The 22,960-nt window shown below is 38.9% G+C and overlaps 1 protein-coding gene across 3 annotated transcripts in view; it reads right to left on the bottom strand.

Moving 5' to 3' along the window:
• WDR72 (WD repeat domain 72) overlaps positions 1-22,960 on the bottom strand; it is a 117,296-nt gene that overhangs the window by 4,555 nt on the left and 89,781 nt on the right. For all 3 annotated transcript variants that reach the window (XM_054837387.1, XM_054837385.1, XM_054837388.1), the window contains one exon: positions 2,538-2,636. In XM_054837387.1, coding sequence (XP_054693362.1) covers positions 2,538-2,636 — 99 coding nt within the window. The remainder of the gene's footprint in view (positions 1-2,537; positions 2,637-22,960) is intronic.

Here is a 22,960-nt window from a genome sequence, read left to right as displayed (position 1 = left end):
TATATAGACTTTTTAATAAAAACTTATAAATGAAGTTTGTAAGCTTGCCCAGACTTTGAATATGTGTGAGAGAGATTCCAAAGGCACAGGTTTCACCAAACCAAATGCTGACCTCCCAGACACTCTCAAATGCCAAGATATGATTCAAAGTTACAGCACCTGAGAAATACTAGAGAAAATGAATGTCATATTATTGTTTCAATGTTTGCTACTAAAAGTAAGCGGTAAGTTTTAAGTAAATGTATTGTGTTACCAAATCTTTCCTTTCAAACAAGCACTTCTGTCAGAAGTGTCTTAATTTCTTATCACAGAATTTCATCCGCACAAGGAGCAATAAATAATTCATGTTCCTAGCTCTTTGTTGTGTGTCCCTGAACTGCACAGAGCTGGAAGGCTGACAGCTGTGTCAGGACAAGCACCAAAGATCTGACATGACAAGTGACTAACAAGTTCCTTTCAGTCTACAGTGAAAGAAGACAATGGCATAAAGTGCAAAAACGAAATCCTGAAACAAAATGAAACTGTTCCTTTCTCTTTACCTAAGTGTTTGCCATGAGCTTATTTCCGACCCATAACCTCTGGTCATTTTATAGTACTGCCCAACCCCCTTTACTCCTCACATTCGCCTGGCCATTTACGCCTGTCCACGGATCAATATGAGCAATTCTTGGAGAAATACGATGTCTCCATGACAACCAAGCCACAAATTCTCAGTGGAAAGCAGTGAGACCAGTAGTGAAATCTCCTGAGGTTTTCAGCCCTATAAGACAAGATGTCTTAAAATGCAGGAATGGACAGAAACAAAAGCCAGAGTAATTCATTGTTTATTACTAGTTTAATGATGTCAGATGCACCGAATGGAACTCAGTTTTTAAGTTTAGATGCTTTATCAACATGTATTTTTGCCAGTCAATATTCACTCCTGACGGGCTTTTATTCTTTCCATTACTTCATATAGATATGCAGAACTGGATATTCAAGGTCCCGGCCAAACACATACATTTTGCCACACAGAATTAACTTAAGGTTAAAATTAATGTTATATTTAAGGTACGTTAATTCTCACCTGAACACTTTAGTCCCACCTTGTTTTATTCTCTCTCACTTCAGAACAGATCAGAATTTGGACAATCCACATTTTTGCCCGTAATCACTGTGGAAGGGACTACAGACAGTTTCTGAAGGAGGTGCCATGCACCACAGATCGTAGGTGCAGTAAGGAACTAAACTTGGCTCCTTCCCGAGGAGATCATCTATTTCTTTCTAAATCTCATGCTGGTTCCTGCCATAGAGCATTGAGTCCAAGCCTACGTGGCTTTCAAATGAATACGGATTTACAATTCATTGGTTTCAATTATTCTAACATACGCTGGTGTTCATTTCTGTGGAAAAGATGAGGAGGGAATGTACTTCACATCAGGTATATGACAGTGGTTGAACTCCCAAGGAATCTTGGAGGAGTGGAGTGTGCTGAAATATAATCCCCCAGACAGGGGTCCTATCTGGGTTCTGAGATGACTTAGGGGACCTGACATGGATTTCAGACTGCACCCTTTGACTGAAAATTAAATCTCAGCAGTGTTCCTTGGGGAAGGATCAGGGGACTGTTGGCAGCTGCCCCCTGTCAGCACAGGCTGCAAGATTTGGAAATCTCTTAACTAAGCTGACAGGCCGCAGAGACGATGAATCAAAAATATGATACACGGATCAGCACACAAAGATGCAAGAGGGTACACAGACACCAGATAAAGCAGGGAAGGGAAATATCAAGTGAAGAAAGATGTTTAACTCTTTCACTAATGAGGACTACGTGCGGGTTACGTATATGGTGTATGTGGGTCAAGCTCACAGTTTGCTTAAAAGATGTTAGTATTTAGTTGCACAGAACGGTTTTAATCAGCTGTGACTCGATACACTTTATATTTAATTGTTTCCCTTTGGGATTCATTTAATAAATTTCGTAGATGTTCCATAACGAGAAAGATAATGAAACTACATGAAGATAAATCTTTTAGTCACCAAAAAGAATGCACTTTATGGATGTTCCTGTATTTAGCTGAATCAATGTTAAGAGCCATTAAAATGAAATAATGATTGTGAGCTGATTTAAAGAAAAGAATCAAGCCATTTAACACTACCAATTTGCTTTCCTCCAGAGATACAGTGTTTGAACGTCCGCTGCTGCATTCAACTGCAGTATATACAGTCCTTCTAATTTTTCATAATCTCGTGCTACCTTCAAAGGGTCAGACATTGTACATATATTAAGTAAGCAGTGTAGTCCAAAACTAATTATAATGAACTAGTAGTGTCAGCTTTCTTTTTGGTCATAAAGCCTTTATCCTTTCTAAGACCTGAATTCTTGATGAAAGAGGAAAGGATAACAGCTCCACACTGTGACCCCTGGAGGTGACCATTAATTTGACATTGCAGCTGCTAAAAAGGAAACAGCATTACAATGTGCTTTTTTTACAGGCCCAAAAGCTGTGTCAGATTTATCACTTGATACTTGGTGACTGTCTTTAAATGCCTCTCACCTGGACTCTCAGACTCTTCCAAGACACGTCTGTCAGGCGTATCCTCCGCATCTTGGAAGTTTGCCGAGTTTGAGCTCTTGTCATGCTTCAGCGCGCTGACTGGAGCAATAAAGAATAAAAACAGGGGGAGGGAGAAATGTAATGTATTCAGAAACAAACATTTCCTGGTTTTCTGCAGAGCTTTCAATGCTGAAGACATCATTTGTAAACACAAATAATAGATTGAAACAAAACAGAACTCAAAGTACTTATATGTAACCATAGCACAGTTGAAAAATCTATAGACCAGAATTCATTCAGGGGGAAGTTCGAGGCTTCAGCTTAAATGTGATCCCCTTGAAGTAAAAAAAGCAATTTTTTTCTTATAGAATCCTAAAATAATAAAATAAATTAGAAGCCATAAAAAGCGCTTGTCTGTTTCACCAAAGAAGCCAGTAAACAATATAAAAGATCAATTAGGTGGTTTTGTAATTACTGGAGTCATTCACCAGGGAGAGAAATGGTGTTTGTTTTAAGATGAAAATATGTTGTATGTAACAAGCCTGAGTGCGTAATAAATTCAGTGAGAATTCCAAAGTGCGGTAAAAACCAGACTGAGCTGCAGTTTAGAGATTACCAAATTTGATTTCTTCTTTTACTTAATTGCTAAAAACATTTTCATTTCAGAGCAGGTATATATTTTTAGGGAAACAATTGTTTGTCTGTATATGACTCTTTAATTCACTTGGCTTTTGAACAAGTCCCACGTAAGTTTTGCTGAACAGAAGAGAGGTGTTTCCCTTGTCAGTGTCCATTTCCCTCTCTTCTGCTCCATATCTCCAAACGGAGCCACAAATACAGCTAGAAGACAAAGCACAATTATTAAACAATATATTATAGAATAGCATGGTAAAGACTAGAACTCAGTCTTTCATTCCCATTAAAACTCTTGGCTGATTCCATTTCTTAGGAAAATAATGGTGACCAGAAAATACTTAATTTTTTCTAATATCTAGAAAACTAAGCAAGATTCCAAACCTCCATGTGGATGGAGATACCAATGGCTATACACAATCTCAGTGTAGTTTTGTCCTGTTTTCAAAACAAGAAATTTGTTCCCTTATAACTTTTGATGGATTTTTTTTTTTTTTTAACCAAATATTTGCTGAAGGATTCCTTAACTGAAACACCCATTTAAATTTTCCAAAATTATGAGTGAATCAACAAGGCCTCAGGGCATTATTCAGCCAGGAAGAGCTCAAAAGACACATATTCCACTTCAGTGCTCTGCGCTTTCCGTCAGTTTGCAGCTATTGATCCCAGGTCGCCAAAAGGTCCCATTATTCTCAATTCCTGCAACTACACTGAGCCCGTTTGAAGCAATCAGGGCTTCAATACGATTGTGGAATTAGATCCTTGAAAATGCAATATTAAAACATAATAAATAATAAAATCTATGATAGTGATACTGTGCCTTTCACCTGAAAACAAAAGACAGGAAATTTTGCTTAAAAATCTGCTTTGGATGGCAGCTAACCAGTATATAAAACCCTGCCCAGGCAGAGCAGGAACATGGGTTAAACGTCTGAGCTTACAAAAAGCCGGTAGACTTGTATCAGCGGCCAACTTATCCACATGAAGAGGAGTTTTAGTTCTTATCTCTGCCACGCAAGTGTTGACATGATAATCTGCATGAGGTGTGTTGACACTGAAGAACAACTTACAGTAAATAACAAATGTTCTTGTTCACACATGAAAATATTATGATATGCGCAGGAAGAAATGTCTTCAAAGTTATCTATGCTTTTCTCTGATTTTTACGACGTTTAAATAATTTTCACATACACTAATTGAAGGCCAGGGTCCTCACTTCAAAAAAGAAAAATTGGAAAATACAAGTGTGCATATTATATTTTCAAAAAAAATTGTTTTGTGCCAAATTTATGAGAACATTCTTTCTAAAACAGTTCTTCCCATTAAGCAGTCGGCTCCACTGTGCTGAGTGATAGATTGAGTTATTACAGCCGCATCAATTTAAAAGTCAGAACTACTCTGAAGTAGAGCAATGGGAAAATTTCCAACAGAGTATACTGCAATAAAAGGGAGAAAACAAAAAGTACTGCTATGCCTCCGCAGAGAAGGAGAACAATCACAAGGGTGGTCGACTCTAAAAGACATAGCAGTAACCAACAATTCAGGCTCAGCCTTTGCAGACGAGCGGTGTATTTTCACCCAGTGAAGAACTCTCACAGTGAAGCAGCACGAAGCATCGGTCCCGGTCAGGAGACGGCAGGCACTTCCCTTGCTGGAAGTCCGTGCTGTAGCTGCTCTTGAGCGGGACAAGGACAAACCCGTGCGAGTGCTCTCCCTCTGTCCCAGACCATGTCAGCGTAAGTCATATAATTTAAACTAACCTGCTTGATTTTATGAAAAAAGAAAAAAAGAGAGAAAAGGGGTCACAGGCAGAGCTGATGTGCCTGACGAATGACAAAAACCAATGATGAAACGCTTGCACTAACGCTTGGTGGCAAGGAGTCTTTAGGAACAGCTTAAAGTGAGCGGAAAGCACGGATGGAAAGGGTTTTCACAGGGACAGGGAAGCTGAGCGCTCGACAACGCGTGTAAAAACAGCTGTTGGAGAGCGAGCTTCAGCAGCAAAGAGTGAAGGGAGGAAAGTTTGTCTTTCAGAAAAGCGGGAGAAGGCTGGGACAGGCCAGGACCGGTCACTGGTGCGAGTGAGGGCTGTGTGCCTTCGCCTCGTCACTTACTCAGAAGGACACGTTCCTCCCTAGACAAAACTCAGGCAAATAAACCTCCCGATACCCCAGTTTAGGAAGTTACATAATGAGACTACGCAGCGAACAAGAAAGGGGCCTAGGCAGAGACCTTCAGATCTTCCTTTTTTAAAACATCACATGTTGTATGCTCAATTTGAAGAGGAAAGCTCCTTAAAAATATCATAAAAGAGCAAAGGGAATTGAAAAGTTAAAAATAAGGAAAGAACAGTCTGGCCCAAATAACAAGTGAAAGTAAAAAATGGCATTATGTAATCATGAAAAAAATATTAAAAAAACTTAAGACTGACACCTACTTTACTGTATTTTCCCTTAGGGGAAATATTGTTCTGAATTGCTTATACCTCAGATGCTGATGGAATTTAAGTTGTTTAAACATAAACAGTGTGATCTTTATTTATTCTGAGGATATTCTGTCCTACTTTGGGTTTAAATGGACCTTAAAATTACTTTTGCTTCTGTCTGAAAGCTAATCTGTGTAGCCAAAGCAATGTAAATGTCTGGACTATAAATGAGCCCCAAATCTACAAGTCAGAGAAAATGTTAAGAAACAGCAATTTCTGATATAACAACTCCAACAATATTTTCTTTCTATTCAGTGCAACGCAATTTCAATTATTGCAAGGAGAGGAGAAATTACCTTTGTTAGCATGAAAGTAAGGTAAAAGGACAGATTTCATTGAGGCAAATGACCTTGAACTTAGCATATAAAAATGACATAAATCTTCATTGTACAAGATCAATCTTGAAAATTGTGGTAATTTTTTCTGATACATCTTAATAAGCTCTTAAGAGATGTTTACCGACCTTGATACCCATTCTCTTACGTTGTCAAAACAGAAAGATACATCAAAAATAGGTATGGAGTTTAGAATAGCAAAAGAATGTCATAAGATCACAGTATTCAAAGGAACATTTATGTAAACGGTTTCAAAATATTTCAAATTCCACAAAATAAACACAAATTATTTCCAAAAAGAGATCACCGACTGACCTGTGATCAGTCTATGAAAGAACAGTCTTTGTGTGAGCAAACTATTAAATGATAAGCTGCTCTTTGTGAATATACACTGATCTCTGATTACAGCAACAACTCATCACTCTCATTTATTTCTACGTGTTCTGTTTAAACTCTGAAAAGCCTTGGTCCGCTCTGGCAAGATCACACACTAAAGTCCAAACAACCCGCTCCGCACACCGACTTTCAGAGAGCAGGCACCTTGGAGAAAGAAGTTTGTGTAACGCAGGTGAATAAACCAGTTAGCGTTTTCTGATAAGATACCTTTGGTTTTGATAAGGTGGATTAGTAACTTCAAGACGGTCTGTCTGCAGAAAAACCAAGAACTTATTTGTCATTCAAAAGAAGCGGATAGGGCAACAAAAATTATTTTTCAGTCAAAAATATTAGGCAAGATAGGCTATAGGTGATAAATATATTTAAGGTCCAATACACAACAGAAAGCAACCTGAATCTAAATAAAACTGCAGCAAAAAAGCTGTAAAGGAAAACAAAACGCTGGTGGGTTTTTATTTTTGTAAACGGATAAAACAGTCGTGGTGCAATGCCACTTCTGGGATGTATGGGATCTACAGGCACTTACCGTATTATACCTAAGAAGCCTGATGGAGAGCTGGGCAATAAATGCTTTGAGTACTATTTTAAAAAGCACATTTCACAGATATCGTAAAAGGCGTAAGAACAGCTCTATTGGCTGAGACTAAATATCAACGGGGTAAGAGTCCGACAACCATACAGTAATATTTCACCAGAAATTTCTCCTAAACTCCAATTTGAAACTCGGGGAATTAAAAAAAAAAAAAATTTTTTTTTTTACATTTAATAACTCACAGTAGATTTCTCTTCCACAAACATCTCTAGTTTTCCCTTGAACACAGAGAACTTTTGCATCCCTAACATCCCACACTCGAACTTGAGTTAGCCTGGCAAGCGCCATGGTTTTACCACACAAACAGGCATCTCTGGCTGGTCGTGCACGTCCCTGTTAGCGTAACGTGAAACATCCTTGCACGAGAACAGGCAGGTGTACAAGCCCTGCACACTCGCTCCACGATGCTTGTGATTGAACAGTCCTTTGTTTTACCCGCTTTCAACCGTCTCTTTCCCAGCTTGAGGTTTACTATCCTACTTAGCTTTCTCCACATATTTTGATGCCAGCCTAAAGGGACGCAATTATTTCCCTATTATTATAAGAAACGCAGAAAGCATTCATGAAATGGCGGGTGAAAGATTAGCGGCACTCACCACAATCATCTGGAAACATAAAGAACAGACAATGAAGTTACCCTCGCCAGGCTGGAGCACCCAGGGAGCTCCGTAGGGCGAGAGCACGCCGCGCTGAGCAGCGTGCCGGGGCGGCAGATGGGCTGGGGACGTGCCCTCGATGGCACCGGTGCTGAGCCACAGCGCGAAGATTGCTGCACGGGTTTTACAGGTGATGCTCCCTTTTACAGAGCCCGCTACGGTGTTTGCCTTTGTGGCCGCAGCATGAACGCTGTTGGCTCACGCTCAGCTTGTGATCCAGATGCTTTTCTGAAAAACTGTTACCTTGCTGTTTCTTCCCCATCCCGTCTCTTCGCAGAAGATTAATCCTACCTCAGTCTGCATCCTTGCTCTCGTCCCTATTGCACTGAACCCTGGTTTTTTCCCCAGACCATTTCTCAGGCCATATAAACCACTGATTCATCTCACGGACAGAAGACATCAGTTGCTGGTCATTTCATAATTTTTAGTGTCATTTAAAAAAACCTGCACTGATGTATGTAGCTGTCATTTAATTGAGAATGGCTGGTTGTTATCTTCTGATGATTAAATATCACACTGGCCCAGTTTTCATTACATTTTATTTTTTAAAAGAGAGATTAAGAAATTAACCCGGAAAAGCACATTATTATTCTAAAGTGAATGCTGCAGCATACAGAAGTTGGAACTACCTTGAAATAAGCCAGTATGGAACAAGTCAAACTGGAAGCTACAGTAATTTAAACCTTGCGTTGAATGCCGAAGTAGGACCTAATATTACGTGGCAGAGCTCCGTTTGCAGAAACACTAACCGTGCACCCGGGGAAGCCTGAGCTTGCTCTTGCATTCTGTGAAGTCGCGTGCAAACGAAGCTCATTCCACTCACAAAGTGAGTTGTATCTAAAGAACGCTTTTCCTTCTGTAAGTGCAAAATTTCTTTTAAGGTTTTTATATATTTTAAATTAAAAAAACCTCCTGAAACTCCATTTTCCTCCCTCCTCATAGCTATGAGGACAGCATTACTCCAGACAGGAAAACTGAAATTTTCAGTGATTCTTGTCCCAATATACCTTGAAGTTTTATTCACCCAGAGGGACTTCCCTACTTCTCTCAACTAAAATATAATGGCATGTAACAAATTCTGCTCTCAAAGGACATCCCATTTTTGTTTCATTAGTGCAATGAAACATTCACTCAATTTTAAAGCAGTTGTCTTGATCTTAGTTGTGATTTATACCAGAATCTGTCCATGTATTCTGTGTAGTATATATAATAAAACACCTAACTAGTTAAATTTGTCTCTGTGGGTTCTGCTGCAAGAAATAAAATACTTTCCCATAAAATCCCACACAACGTTTACTGCACAGCTCTGAAGCATATGCTTCTGTAAAACTTAGGAGGATTTAAAAAAGGAAAACGTAACCCCAGACTGTCTGTAATTAAATCTTCTGTCATTGTACACTGCTTTTTCTTCTCAATGTCCTGGCTGGCTAGAAAGCCCGAGTTTCTTTTTTCCAATTTCCATAAATGTGTGGTAGTGCAGATTTTAACCAATCATTGTGTGAGATTGAATTATTTGATGATATTTGATCAACATTCATTATTCCTCTCTCATTATTTTTTTTCAACCAGTAACAGGAAGGCAATAGAAAAACAATTTTTACAGGAATTAGTAAAGAAGGCCAAATTTCAGTTCTGGTTGTTACTATATAATTGGTTTCTTTTTTCAATTAATGTATATAGCATCTCCTCACCAGTCCAATTTTCTAAAAATATATAGCCAAATTCCCCCTGGTTTCTGCACATTAGATCACCAGCGTGGGAGCATAGGTATTGCAGGTACGACTGCCTATCAGTGTATCAGCAGCTTCTATAAAAACCCAAACAAGTAAAGGAATACTTCGTATTTTTAAAATCGCATTATCGGCAGCATTGACACTGTTAGTTTCATGATTTGGTGTTCAAGTCTAAAAGCATTAATCAGAGAATTTTCAGAGGGTTCTGGTTCAGTCCATTTCTACGGAGGAATTCTAGCTGCAGATTGCCTCAACTTCTTTTCAACACCAAAATGAAACAAAAGCGTGCAGCACGGTTACGACACTGACTTATCACTGTGCATAATGTGAATGTTATAGCTTGCATGCTCTTCCCTCCTCGCAATCAAAGCTGTCCAAATAGCTTAATCCAGGGGAAAAAAAATATACACAGAGCCTCTTTATTAACCTCTTCTGGCCAGATTATTGTTATTATTTTGCATTATGGCCTTGAAGATGTATTACTGATAGGGAGGTAAAGCCAACTGCAGCACAGCATGACTCTGCTGAATGGCTGCTGTAGGAAAGTGGAAGTACTTATTTCCAAGACATTTCTGTGATGCTCCCCACTGTTAAAATGTTATCTGACTTTAAAAGATTTTCAGTTCAATTGCAAGCAATAAGTAAACTCCGGCGGTACAGTGCTGTATACTGAGGAGTTTCACTAGCTGTTCAAACAGGCATTATTCCAAGAAACTAATGTTGTATGGGACTGCTTCCTGGTGGCTGAGACCTCGGATTGGCAAAAGACAGTGGACTTTTCAGTCAGCAAGCTAGTTACCCATGGATGTGGCTCAAGGCTGACACACAGATTGACTGGTTCACACTAATTTACTTCACACAGATTCCATTTATCTCCTAGAAGATCCCCTGGCAGCAGCTTATAATGGCATATCCTAGGATGCCTGCCTGCATGAGTTTTTAAAGCGGCAGAGCTTGATGAATCTAAGTCCAGAAAACAGTTCACAGATTGAGGACTAGGTGCAATCAAAAAACATCAAGTAGCACAGCTGGGACTTGCTAGCTTGCTTGACTGGTTTGAGCAGCTGAGCATTAACTACGCTTGCTTTCCTGCTGGCAGCCCTGTGTCACTAGGACAAATCGGAGCGCTACTCGACAGAAAAGAAAAAAGAAAAGAAAAGAAAAGAAAAGAAAAGAAAAGAAAAGAAAAGAAAAGAAAAGAAAAGAAAAGAAAAGAAAAGAAAAGAAAAGAAAAGAAAAGAAAAGAAAAGAAAAGAAAAGAAAAGAAAAGAAAAGAAAAGAAAAGGAAAAGAAGAGGAAAAGAGAAGAAGAAAAGAAAGAGAAAAAGGAATGCTGAGGAGAGGAGGTTATTGCATTGTATGGATACCATTAACAGATGCAGGAAAAACTCATTAGAACATTTAATCTTTATATAACTCCAGGATTATCAAACTAATGCTTTGGTTAGCAAGTTTTGAGGCTAGTAATCTGGAAAATTTCTTTTGGTCATGCTAAAAGTTCCTAGGAAGAAGACTTAAACAAAACTAAAGCTGTTGCCATTTCTTTCCTATCGAAAATAAAACTATATTCAATCTAGTAACACATGTACAATGAAAAATAGCTACCAATATATGAGTTTTACGTTATAACAAGGTGAGGTACAGTTCAATGCAATTCCTCACCTCCATAGAGAACAACAGACTTCAATAGGTGCAAGCTTATAAATTGTATTTTTAAAAGCACTGAAAATACAGGCTTACACTATAGCACTCCAAATTCAGATAGACAGAGACTATTCTTTCTTCTTCTTTCCTTCTCTCAGAAAAAAAACAAAAATTAATATTATTAGACAATAACATTTGACAGCAAATGTATTGTGAGAGATCCAAAGCACATTTAGTACTTAGGAGGTTAAAGACTCAGCTGTAGTGCTAGTTGATGAAAAAGTAGGATTAAGGCTTTAGTATGAGTCTTGACATGATCATGTTGTCTGCCTGCTGTCTTAAGCTTCGAAAAACAGCTGGGATCATCTTCTTATAAGCTCCAACTCAAAGATGTTTAAGCAGTTCCCAATCCAATTAAACAGAGGTAAATACAAGGAAGGGCCCTACTGAGCCCAATCATCTTATTTTTTTAATGAAAAACAGCATAATTGCAGGTTACACAACTCCTTAATCTCACTTTAAACCTAACAGACTGCTGCCTTACAGTGCACATGGCAGGCCCAGTTAACCCAGGCATTCTGTATTGGTGTGCTTAATTTCTGATCATTATCCTTTATTATGTTACTCGTAATCCTAAAAGCCCATGATTGTGTCCAGATATTTGGCAAGGATTGTACCTGGATATACAGGGATTGCTCTTCTAAGAGTAATGGATTAATTGGATAGTAGTGTATGACCAGGTGCTTTGCAGTGAAACCGCTGTGCAGTTTTTAATTTGTGAAGTCCACTTCCTCCTCCTCCTGCCCCTGCCCTTTAACCAAATTGCCTTTTTGGACATCAGCAGTGCTGACGCAGTCACCTGCCTGTTCTCCCCGCTAACGTGACAGTGCTATAGAAATAACACTGCCCTGCAGAGCGGGCTGCCTGCTGACATCCTCTTCGCAAAAACTAACGGAAGATATGGAGATCCCATTTGTCAGATGGAATTGCACGCTCAGTTTAAAAGTGGCTCTCTCACGCACATGGCCCAGTCGTAGTAGTATTACTTAAAGGTTTAGCGCATTAGGCCACTTATTTTCCGTACAGTCAAAAGATTTTTGAGGTGTGATCATATTGTGCCAAGGTATGCATTTTTTAAATTATTGCAGTTAATACTGTAAAAGCAAAAATCCACATATGTAATCCTTCTACTTTGTCCTATAAATATGCACAAGGACATTCTCCAAGGATGAAAAAGCAAAATCTCATCAGGGACTACTTCAAATACAGGCTCCTCATGTCTGTAAGAGCAAGAAGGAAATTTAAATGATCAGGAGTGAACTGTTTGCAGTAGCTCTGTTACATTATGCATGATTCTTGACTGCACAGGATTTAATTAATGATTTCCAGTTACATGGTGAAGATTTGTAGTGAACCGGTGTCTAGGACAGCAAACTAGCATCTGACAAATTTATACAATTTGGGGTTTTTTTTTCCCCACAAACACCAGCTACTGGGTGCCGTCCCTCTTCCATGTAGCTGGCAATCTATCTTGTACATATGGACAAGGATTCTGGGCTGTGTTACAGAAGTATGGATCTAGATTAATTGTAAAGCTGCTACTCTGATGGTGCAGTTGAGAACAAAATCTGGACTTTGCTATTCTGTGAATTAATAAGCAATATGCGTTGATATGTGTAAGTATCAGAGAGGTGCATTGCTGAACTGATGGATGATAGATAATTATATTGGTAATGAATGTGAACTGATGGATGATAGATAATTATGTTGGTAATGAACGCGGACCACCTGTTTCAGTCACCACAAAACAGACACAGGTTTGGGAAACAGACTCTCCTCTTTAAGCACCACAGGATATATCTCCAGAAAATGAACGTTGCACTCCCTCAAATGAGTAGATAAACAAGGAGCAGTGAAGTGCTTAGTGGGTAAACGACAACCCGGGTTTAATGCTGCACCTTCACTCCACTCACCTACGCTCAACTTGTTCCTCAGGCCATCAGCCAGATGGATCTGTAAGGGGACGAAAGAGCCTGGACCCTCCACTTTGAGATGGGCAATAAACAGGTGAGACAGACACTACGGGCACTGCCAAGAAGATGGACGTGTTAGGAGGTGACTGACAAATGTCTCTGCGGTTGAGGCTGTGTGAAACCATGTGTGTGAGGAACTAAAACATGGTTCCAAAAAATGCAGATGATCTGCTGTTGCCAGGTGAAATATGGTACAAACCTGTGTTCTTACTGGAGTTAAGCACCGTGGGGGGATGAAGAGCCAAGGAGTAGCACAAGTGTGAGCTCTTCCACGCTCTCTTTGGTGCATTCAAGTGCTACACGAGAGTGCAAGGCAGAAACAATCTAGATGGAGAAGCGGCAGGATTTCTTAAAATGTCAAATTCATTGCACGTCCCTTTAAAACAGTTGGTCAAATGTAACAGGAGCATGCTGCCCAATGCTACCAAATGCAAAAGTTTGCAATCAGTTTTGGTACTGCCCCTTTCAGCATGTAACTCAAGTCTTCAGAGGTAGGAGGTTTAAAAAAAAAGGTTTTATCTACGGTCTTTTTCACTTGTTTTTTTAAGTATTAGCCTTTTTAGGTGTTGAACCTTTATGCCTCAGGAAGATGTCATTTTCTCTAGGTTTCTTTTGCTTTTAGTGAAAGTTAATACGTTTATATTATCGCTTTGCTAGAACACCTGGCATTTCATAAAAGAAACACAGAAGGCACCATAAGATTCGCCATAAAGTTATAAAGGTTGGTGAAACAGCATTGCATTCACTGGCTGTATTGTTGTGGTAGCCAAGTCACTGCCTGGAACTTGATTTTTCATTAACATCTGCTCATTAGTTTCTTGTTAATTCTGAAAGCAAAGATTTCTATTGCTTTTTGCAATATACCTAGTCAAAAGTATCTAGAATATCTTTATTTAGGTATTCTGAAATCTACCTCTTCCAGGGTGTTGTTTATTCGTGCACATCTATATTCCAATTAACACACAGAAAAGGTAGGCATGCACTGACTATTTGAAAATGATCCAGTCCTCAACAAGAAATTCCTTACGGAAGCGTCCTACCTGTCTCCTGCAGGTACATCAAATTGTATCGCTGGTATTCTTCTCTTTTACTGGTTGATTCTGTTCCTATGTGCTTTCAGCTACCAGCTTGCCTGCACAATCAGAGGTGAATCTAGGGACAGTCATATATATCCCTCTACGTACGGAAGGATAAAAACAAATTTAGTGTTTCAGGAAACAAAACCGCCAGTTCAGGAGACCGCTAAAAGTTGTACTCCAGCTTGTAAGATGAGTGAAGTGGAAATGCCAAGAGGGCTCCTGCACGAAAAAAGTACAAATGTGCAGCAGGACCTTGCCTGCAGTTTCAAAAGCACAGAGCAAAGGCTGTAGCATAATTAACAGAGAGCACAGTATTCCCGTAAAATAAATCACAGCATGCTCACTCCCTGCTCAGGGCGCTGAGTTCATCTCTGTGTTAACTAGGTGCACTTTTACAGAACGTAATAGAGCCGCTCTTGATTTACCACAACCTGAGTTTGGCCAAGGTGGCGGCGATGAAGCAAGCAGTGTAGAAATTCTAATGGTTGTGTAAAACAGAGTAGAACAGATACGTAGAAGTAAGATGACTTTCTGTAACCACATTCGAAAGAGCCGGAGGCAAGTTCGCTTTCACCAGAATATAACTGGCAGTCTGGAATCCGCCTAATCTTTCCGAAAATAACCCGAATAAACTCCCTGTTCTAAAATAAAGCCTCAGCCTTCTTAGTCCAATGATTTGAGACTACACAGCCGTAGCACAGCAGTATACCTGATTTCAAAGATTATTCAAATGCACAAAGCCCACCGAAGCTCACAGGCACCCCAGACTTTGCACATCCTTTATCGCAGCCAAATGACAAATGCAGGTGAGTTTCTAGCTATAAATTGCCCCCATAGCCTGAGGCTTTTTCCAGAGGGGAGTAGCCTACCTCTGCCAAGAGAGCTCCACTTTACGACTGTACGTTGCTGCAGAATTGCAAGAACTCTTGTGGCAGTATATGAAAGAATATCTGCAGCGCACGGGGCCTGTGGGACTGACAGCACGCAAGCAGACTGGCTGGTTACGTACCGGGGTGTGTTATGCACTTAGGGACACTCTTTGTTCCTGGGAAAAGCTGAAAGGGTAAACAGCAGATTAAAATAATTCTATCGCTGTGAAGAGTTCAATTAAGATTTAGAAAATTGGGATCCCAGCAGCATTACCATGTTGTATTATTACAGAACACGTTATCTGTATCTATCTGACACTGATACAGCTGCAGTTACAGCTGCCACTTCGGGCTCCGTTCCAAGGGAATGGCTCAGTCATTTAGAGCCAAAGGAAAGTGAAAGTGTGGTTTAGAAGAACCAGCCACTCGGTTTGTTTTAGGTCATGAGGACAGCTATTGAGTGCAAATGAACAGTCAGGGCTTACTTTCCTCGTTGTCCTATTTTTTATCCTTACAATGACACCCACTAAAGAGCATAATTTTTTTTTATTAATTTCTTTAGGACTGCACACTTTTTTAGATGTATATTAATTTTCTTTCCTTTACCTTTCACTTCTTAAGAAGTTTCACTTAACACTCAATATAAAAACAATCGAGGGATTGTCCTCTCTCTTTGTTCGTTTAGTTCTGGCACTTAATCCTACTTAACCATAGGAATAATGACAGATACACGTAAAGACACGTCAACCTGTGAGCAGTTAAATATTTGTGAAAAGGAAGATAAAACTTTTTTTGCTAATCTACTGTTTTCTAGAAATTTTTCTTCTCATTTAATCTCTGCAGTATTATTGTACAATTGCCTGTGACATCTAACGAGCAGTCTCGGTTTCTATCATACACGGCAATGGCATGCCATTCTCCACATTTCTCCAATCTAAACTTAGAACCATTGAAACATTTTTATGATACTATAAAACATATCCTTGATCTCTTCTGTACACACACCTCCTGCAAAGTATCTTTCGTGGACGCATAACGTTCATAATACTGGTAAGAAAGAATGACAAATGCCTTTTTTCACTTCATAAAGTACACTGGGATACGCGCTAGGGTGTTTTGCAGGTGTTAAAATAGAAGGTGTTTCTCAGACTCTCACACGTAGTGAACATTTGTTGTACCGTGATTGTAACAGGGTTTGCGTAATAACAACGGTTGGAATAGGACCCGAGGTTAACTCACGTGTAACAGTACATGGAAATGTCTGTAAACGATTCAGAAAGAATTCTAAAAAATCTCAACACAGTTCATCTGTATTAGAATTAGATGACTTGTTTGGGAGCACGGTGTGTAGTTAAAAGCAAACAAAAATTATGCATAAAATTACAGAATACTTGCAAGATAGAGATACTACTTATGAACAAGAGACGCTCTGTACTTCAAGCTCTGCACAGGGCTAAGTACTATCCTGTAACGTTAGCCTGCATTTCAGCAATATCCTATAGCTTTGTTTAATTTTCAGTTAAAAAAACCCCAACCACAAAAAAACCTTAATGTGCCATCAAGACAGCTATAAAGAATGCAAAACTGTTCTTAAAGAAATTTATTAAAATAACTACTACACCACGTTGTAAGTCCCCCCAACAACTGGACCCCCAGCTTCCCATGCTCAGAAGCCAACACCTCATTTCAACCAAACATCGTATACACCTTGACATCTTACCCGTACACAATTGTTTTTCTCTGTTACTGGAAATACCAAAAGTGAATCGCTGATCACTTTACTGAAAACGGATTTATGGCAGAGCTGCACTTACAAAGACAATTGACTACAGGTATTTGAAACACTAAAACTATACACAACCATTTGAGTATTTCTGTTAATACAGATTTTCAGGGGGTTTTGCATAATTTAAATTCAGTGCCTGCTTGTTTAAAGTACTTAGTTGCTATATACATATGGATGGCCATATTTCAGATACGTATACATTCTGTTACTTAAAGAATATGTATTTTACAGCAATAGTTAACAAACCATAAGTTTACCACAGTATTACTAGAGGAAAGCCATTTCTATGAAAGCTGTATGTTCACAACATATTGTTGAAGTATATATTGCATTAATACTTCACTGTGCTTATAAACGTTAATATAGGTTATTTGTTTATTACTATGTCAAGGTTATTCATCATACGCAGTGTCAGAAAGCACAAGCTGACATCTCATATTGTCTGCTTCAAGGGCAAGACCAATGTGACCTTTGGCTCCTTTTTTTAAAAAGGATGAAATCAGTCCAGAGGAATAATGCTGAACGGCACAGCTCCCTTTAAGAATCAATCTGCCATTTATGGTTTCCAATTTTCCATACTGTAGTATGGCTTGTTAAGATCTGATGGCTAATTTTCTCTTCAAAGTTTAGTGTTCTAAAATTCTAAAAAGAATTTTCTTATTGCAATGCCATTTATGCTTCCTATTTATTCACTATAAAATGAAAATTTCAAGTCATCAGTTGTTAATTTTGCCAGGGTCCTTCTTGATTCTGTTTGGGACTGAAGTCATGCTGGCCAGTGATTTCCTAGATCTAGATCACATCTGTAATTGAAAATATTTTAAAAATATTTTGGTCTTTTAGTGTTTTTCTTTCCAGAATCTGTTATAATCTCCAAGAAAACCATCTTCATAATTATTGACTCTTCTTGCTTTACGGTTCTAAAATTCTCCCATATTCAGCTGATAAACGTGTGCAGGCAAAGGGGGAGATATAGTTACTACTGAAAAATATACTGAATATGTGTATCGAATATATAATAGTGAAGAGGAATCTATTCAAAAGAATAGGAGTGGTAGAAATGAGGTCATCTGTTAATGATGGAGCTCTGCCTTTAGCTGTCTCAGTACCACAAGAGTGGAAAGTAGATGCACGATGTGAAGCATGAGTTAGCTGTGAAGCTACATGTGTTATTTCACAGGGATGACGAGGTATGCACATGGTCTTGAAGCACACACGCATTTGTACAGACAACTCTTTGAACTTCATCAGCCCCAAAGCGTGTACGTTTTTGGAGATTTAGGGATGAGATTCACGTGAATTGGTAATTATATTATATGTGCATGATACTGATTTCACTATAAAATTTGACCAAGGAGAATGCAGCATTCTTTGACCTAGCTGATAAAAGGTCAGAAAGCAATTTTGAATAATAAATGAGACCTGCTGACCTCATGACCCAAGTCTGGCAGGGTCAGCAGCAGCCCTCTCACCAGATGCTGATGGCAGATATACAGACGCAGACAGCTCAACTAATGAGCTTCCTGGATAAGGGTTTTAGATCCAGTGACATTTAAGCGCTATGCAGTATATAAAATAAACTTACAAATAATCTGTGCCATAAAAAATTAAAGTGATATTTACAGTGAGGTGTAATATGACATACTTTGTAATCCTCACTGCAGCAATTATTTTACTGCTTCTCCTAGATGGCCTTTAACCACAAAATATACTACCTGACTAACATTTCCTTTAAGGTCTTTTCTCTTCACGTTTATATGGATCCCATTCAGTGAACGTACTACGAAGAGATATGCTTTGATACTGCAGTTGTTTGGCTCCTCATTTAATACAAGTCAACAAAAATTACTTTTAAGATAAGCGTAAATTTATTTTATTTAAATTCAAGCTAATTTGTTCCTTCCTCAGTGAGTAAAAGACGAGCCCAGAGCATGCAAGGCCAAGAATGATTTTCTCCTGATCGCTTCATCGACAGTTCCGCTCAGAGTTACAGGCAGATGGCTCATGAAGAAGAGAGGGCAGCACACTAGAATTCGTTCTCCCACCCGCCATCAGGCTTCACTGTGGACATGGCCTAGGGTCACTACTCCATTCCGGGCCTTGGAAACCCTGAGTTTTGACTTCACCTTGGCTGCTAGAATTGAGCTCCACAAACTACCATCTCATTCCTCAGGTATGCTACAGCTGCTTGTATGAATTTGCAGGAATACATCTAAATGTTTGCTTATGTTTTGCATGAATTAGCAATGTAAGGCCAAATTTCTAAATATAATTGTTGGAGATTTTTTGACATCTGATTTGTAAGGAAAGACAACTGCTTGGGCCCTCCTGATGGCAAAATACTTCACCGTGAATACAATTAGCTACAGGAACTACAAAAGCTATAGGAGCTTTTCTATGTCTTTTTAAAGTCACCATATTTACTTTTATGGAGGATGCCCTTCAGACACCGAAGTCTAGAGGCTACGTTAAAACTCTACAGAAAAGTTATTGTGCTCTACTCAATTCTGTATTACTTTGCGTAAGCTAATTTTAACTTATGTAGTAACTGGTGTTTAAGAACTTGGAAACTTTCAACATTTGGTGGAGACGGCAGGAAAAATGCCGCCCCATTTCACTGAAGGGGAAGCAGAAGCATCGGGTATCATGAAAAAACATTTTCTTTTAAGCTTTTCAAAGCTTCAACCTTTCAGTTTAACTGCACATCTGCATGTTCTTGAATTATGAGAAAGGATAAAGAAAAACAAATAGTTTACTTTTGCCAAACAATTTGTAATTCCGTATGCTTCTGCATCATTCCTATTTATTTCCTCTTTAACCAGTTTTTAAAATTACACTTATACAGAAGCCTGTTAATTTTTCTCGCCTATCTTTAAGCTCTCCCTTATTTACGCCATATCTTTTCAGAGAGAGTCAACAGAAAAGAACACGACCTCCCCAAAAGGCCCCACAATCAATGTACATAACAACTTTGTAATATTTGCAGTGTTATTTACATTCTTCTTATACCTTCAGAGGGTATCAGCTCCGAGTGCCACTATACAACTTGTGACTGAAATGTTACCGCTGACGTTTATAGATGGAATTTACCTCCGCAGTGGTGACTGGCATACACTGCTAGGGAGAGAGCATCTGTACCCTTCTGATCCAGGGGATGCCAGCGGCCATTCAGACCTTTTTAATCAGTGCTGATTAAGGCAAGTCAGATGACTACCCTCAAATTCATCACTGCCTCTAAAGACCTTGTAGCAGCCAATAGCTAGGGGAGCTAACGCAAGGGATTGTCTTGACCACGCATCCTCCCTCTGCACTTGTGAGGACTTTGCAAGGGGAATTACACACTGGCTCTACATAATCTATCCCAATTTTTCACTGAGTCAAGTGTGTGCCCAGAATACAATTTTGGGACTTCAGTACTGTAAGACACCAATTAAACTCATTGTTAGTGAACCCAGCTTCTAAATCTTAGTGCATTCATTTAGGGAACCAGTAACAGTAACCAGCTCCTGCACTCCCAGCCTGCATGCAATTGAAATAAAATTTGATTATAAATAGATTAGATTATAAAAGTTGCTCAAAAATCTGTCTGTAGCCTTGCTTCATGTATTTAAGACAGCAGTAGCCTCCACAAGGGAAAGAATTTCTTACTGCATCCAGTGCATCAGTAAAATGTACTTAGTCGCTTTGATTTCTTTCCTGCCACTAGATAATACACATATTTTGGCAAGTCTGCTAGATTTCCTTAAAAACATTACATTGACTCTGCTTTACAATCAACATGAGCTCTATAGTGAGCAACCAGTGTCTAATATGGAGTTGTGCTCCCTTCCCTGCTCCCCCATCCCGTGCCTTCATATTCCAAAGGCACATCTCTCTTCCAAAAGGAATGTATCTGGGATCTTTGGAAAATACCATAAAAAGAAAAAATAACCAGCCAGATTATTTTATGATGGCTATATTCTACATCTATAAGAGTACAAGTAATTTTAGAAGTCAACACAGCTGTTCACAATGACTTTATACTCATTTTCCCCGAACAAGACCCTACAAGGCTGTGCACCGGTAGAAGCTTCTGCCTAGCAGAGTAAAGCCATTACATAAATCAGCTGGGCTTACGTTAATTGTTTACTGGTAAAACAGCGTGAGTCAGAACATTGCAGCCTGGAATTAGATTCACAGTTTTGAGATACATCTCTTAACCAACCTCTGAAAATGCTTTAATCGGAGAGAGAGGAGGAGCTCAAGAGATTAGTCTAGTGGGATCGCCTATAAGCCAAAATTCTATTTGGCTTTGCTCAGCAGAAGCAAAAAATGTGTACTACAGAGTGGATCTCACTATGGGCTTGCAAGGGTATAAGTATGGGAAGGAGAAGTCAGAAAGGTTACTGTACCGAACAGGCACTGTAAATAACAAGAAATAATTCTCTTATAGAAAGTCATCCCAGATAGGTCCTACACACTAGATCTGTGAAACCAATCTCCTAGCTGTGCTCTGATGTACCCTCTGCTCCTGTGCCAGTGCAGTGACAGCTAATGCATCGTGGGCTGCTGTTTTCCACCACTTCTCCTGCTTTTCATGCACTATAATGCCATTCCATTTTCTTTTTTATTCTGCACATTTATGCAGCGACACAGACAATGAGAATTGTCCCAATATATATTTTTCACTACATCCACCAAAGGATCCATTTTTAGTATTACCCCTGTGCTTTAAATGAGGAATGTGTAAATTAGTACTGTCCACTAAAAATCAACATGCTTTCCAGAGTGTATAATATTTATTCTTCTTAACCTGGAATAGCGTATTCCCAAAAGCAATTAACATGCCTTATGCTCTTTCTTCACCTACTAAAACCACTACAGAGAAAAGTAGAAAACTAGTTCTTCATTTTGGTATGTTTTATGTAACTTTGAGACAAATTGAAAGTCCTAGTTGCCTGTTTTTAGCACAATTATGCTTCACAGGAGCCACATTCATATATCCCAGAACAGATTCTGCCATCTGTGGCTTTTATTTACTATGAAGTAGTCATTTCACATGCCATTTTCCCCCTGAAAAGACAGTTTTACTTTGGTGCTGAATGTGTACTACAGTTTTTCAAGTTGCACAAACTCATCAGCTGAGAATTTTCTAAGTAGAACTTGCACTTTATCACAGTGATAAACTTACTGCAATCTTTTTTTTATTTCAAAGGAACAGTTTTCTCTGCGCATAAGCTCCAAGATGTCTAAAACCCCAAACCATCAAGCTTTTACTTGCATTCCTTATCAGGACCTTAATTTGCTACAACACATTTTACATGCTTTTTTGTCAAAAATCATCATACTTAATCATTAAACTGCACTTAATTTCAGTCTTTCAGATGTTGTAAGATCAGTGCTAAAAACATGTGAGCTACACCATTGTTTTTGGAGTTTGTGTCCAACTACGAAAACTCTTCTGCTTCCCCATATTTTACATATTTGTCCCCATGTCCAATTTTTAACCTTTACCAACCTTGAAGTCCTTTTTATATTGTATCAGGAGTGAAGCTCATTTGCAGACAGCTGCAATATGAGTTTCCTCACCCTGCCCTGCCATTGACCTACAACCTGATCTAAAAGAACCACCTTCTTTCAGAGTGAGAAGTTATTCATTTGCCATAATAGCTCTGTTTTAGGCCTCCTCAGCAAAAACAGACAATTGTGCCCAAATAGCATGAGGGTTTGTGATACCAACCCTGTCTGATATATACTGAAAAAACCACAAGAATGTTTCACTTGGGACTGGCTCACAAACGAAAGGCAAGAAAAGTTATATTTAAATAATGGACTTAATATGTACTTTGCAAAAAAAAAGTATTAGAAATTTATACTTCTTGTTCATACAGGTTCACTTTAATTTTATTCCTTATACTATACAGGTTATTCACTGAGTAAAATTTAGTTTTCTAGCAGACCACTGTATGCAGGGCAGCCTTCAAATGTTACAATTGCCAGAGAATAAATGACAAAAGAGATAATCAGGGACCATGGAATAATAATTGGAAATAAATAAAATGTTTCTGATGAAAACAATTAGTCACAAGCATTACAAGTTGAAATTCAGTTCAGTGTTAAAGAGACAGTTTAGAAGCACATGGTACATTTATCACAGCTCCACAGACAAGTTATTGAGCTGTCTGTGAAAAACAGAGCCAAACA

Source organism: Grus americana, chromosome 10 (assembly GCF_028858705.1).
Source record: "Grus americana isolate bGruAme1 chromosome 10, bGruAme1.mat, whole genome shotgun sequence".
Classification (NCBI taxonomy): Eukaryota; Metazoa; Chordata; class Aves; order Gruiformes; family Gruidae; genus Grus; species Grus americana.
The sequence above is the reverse complement of the archived record's forward strand: the minus strand, read 5'-3'. Positions and strand labels throughout refer to the sequence as shown.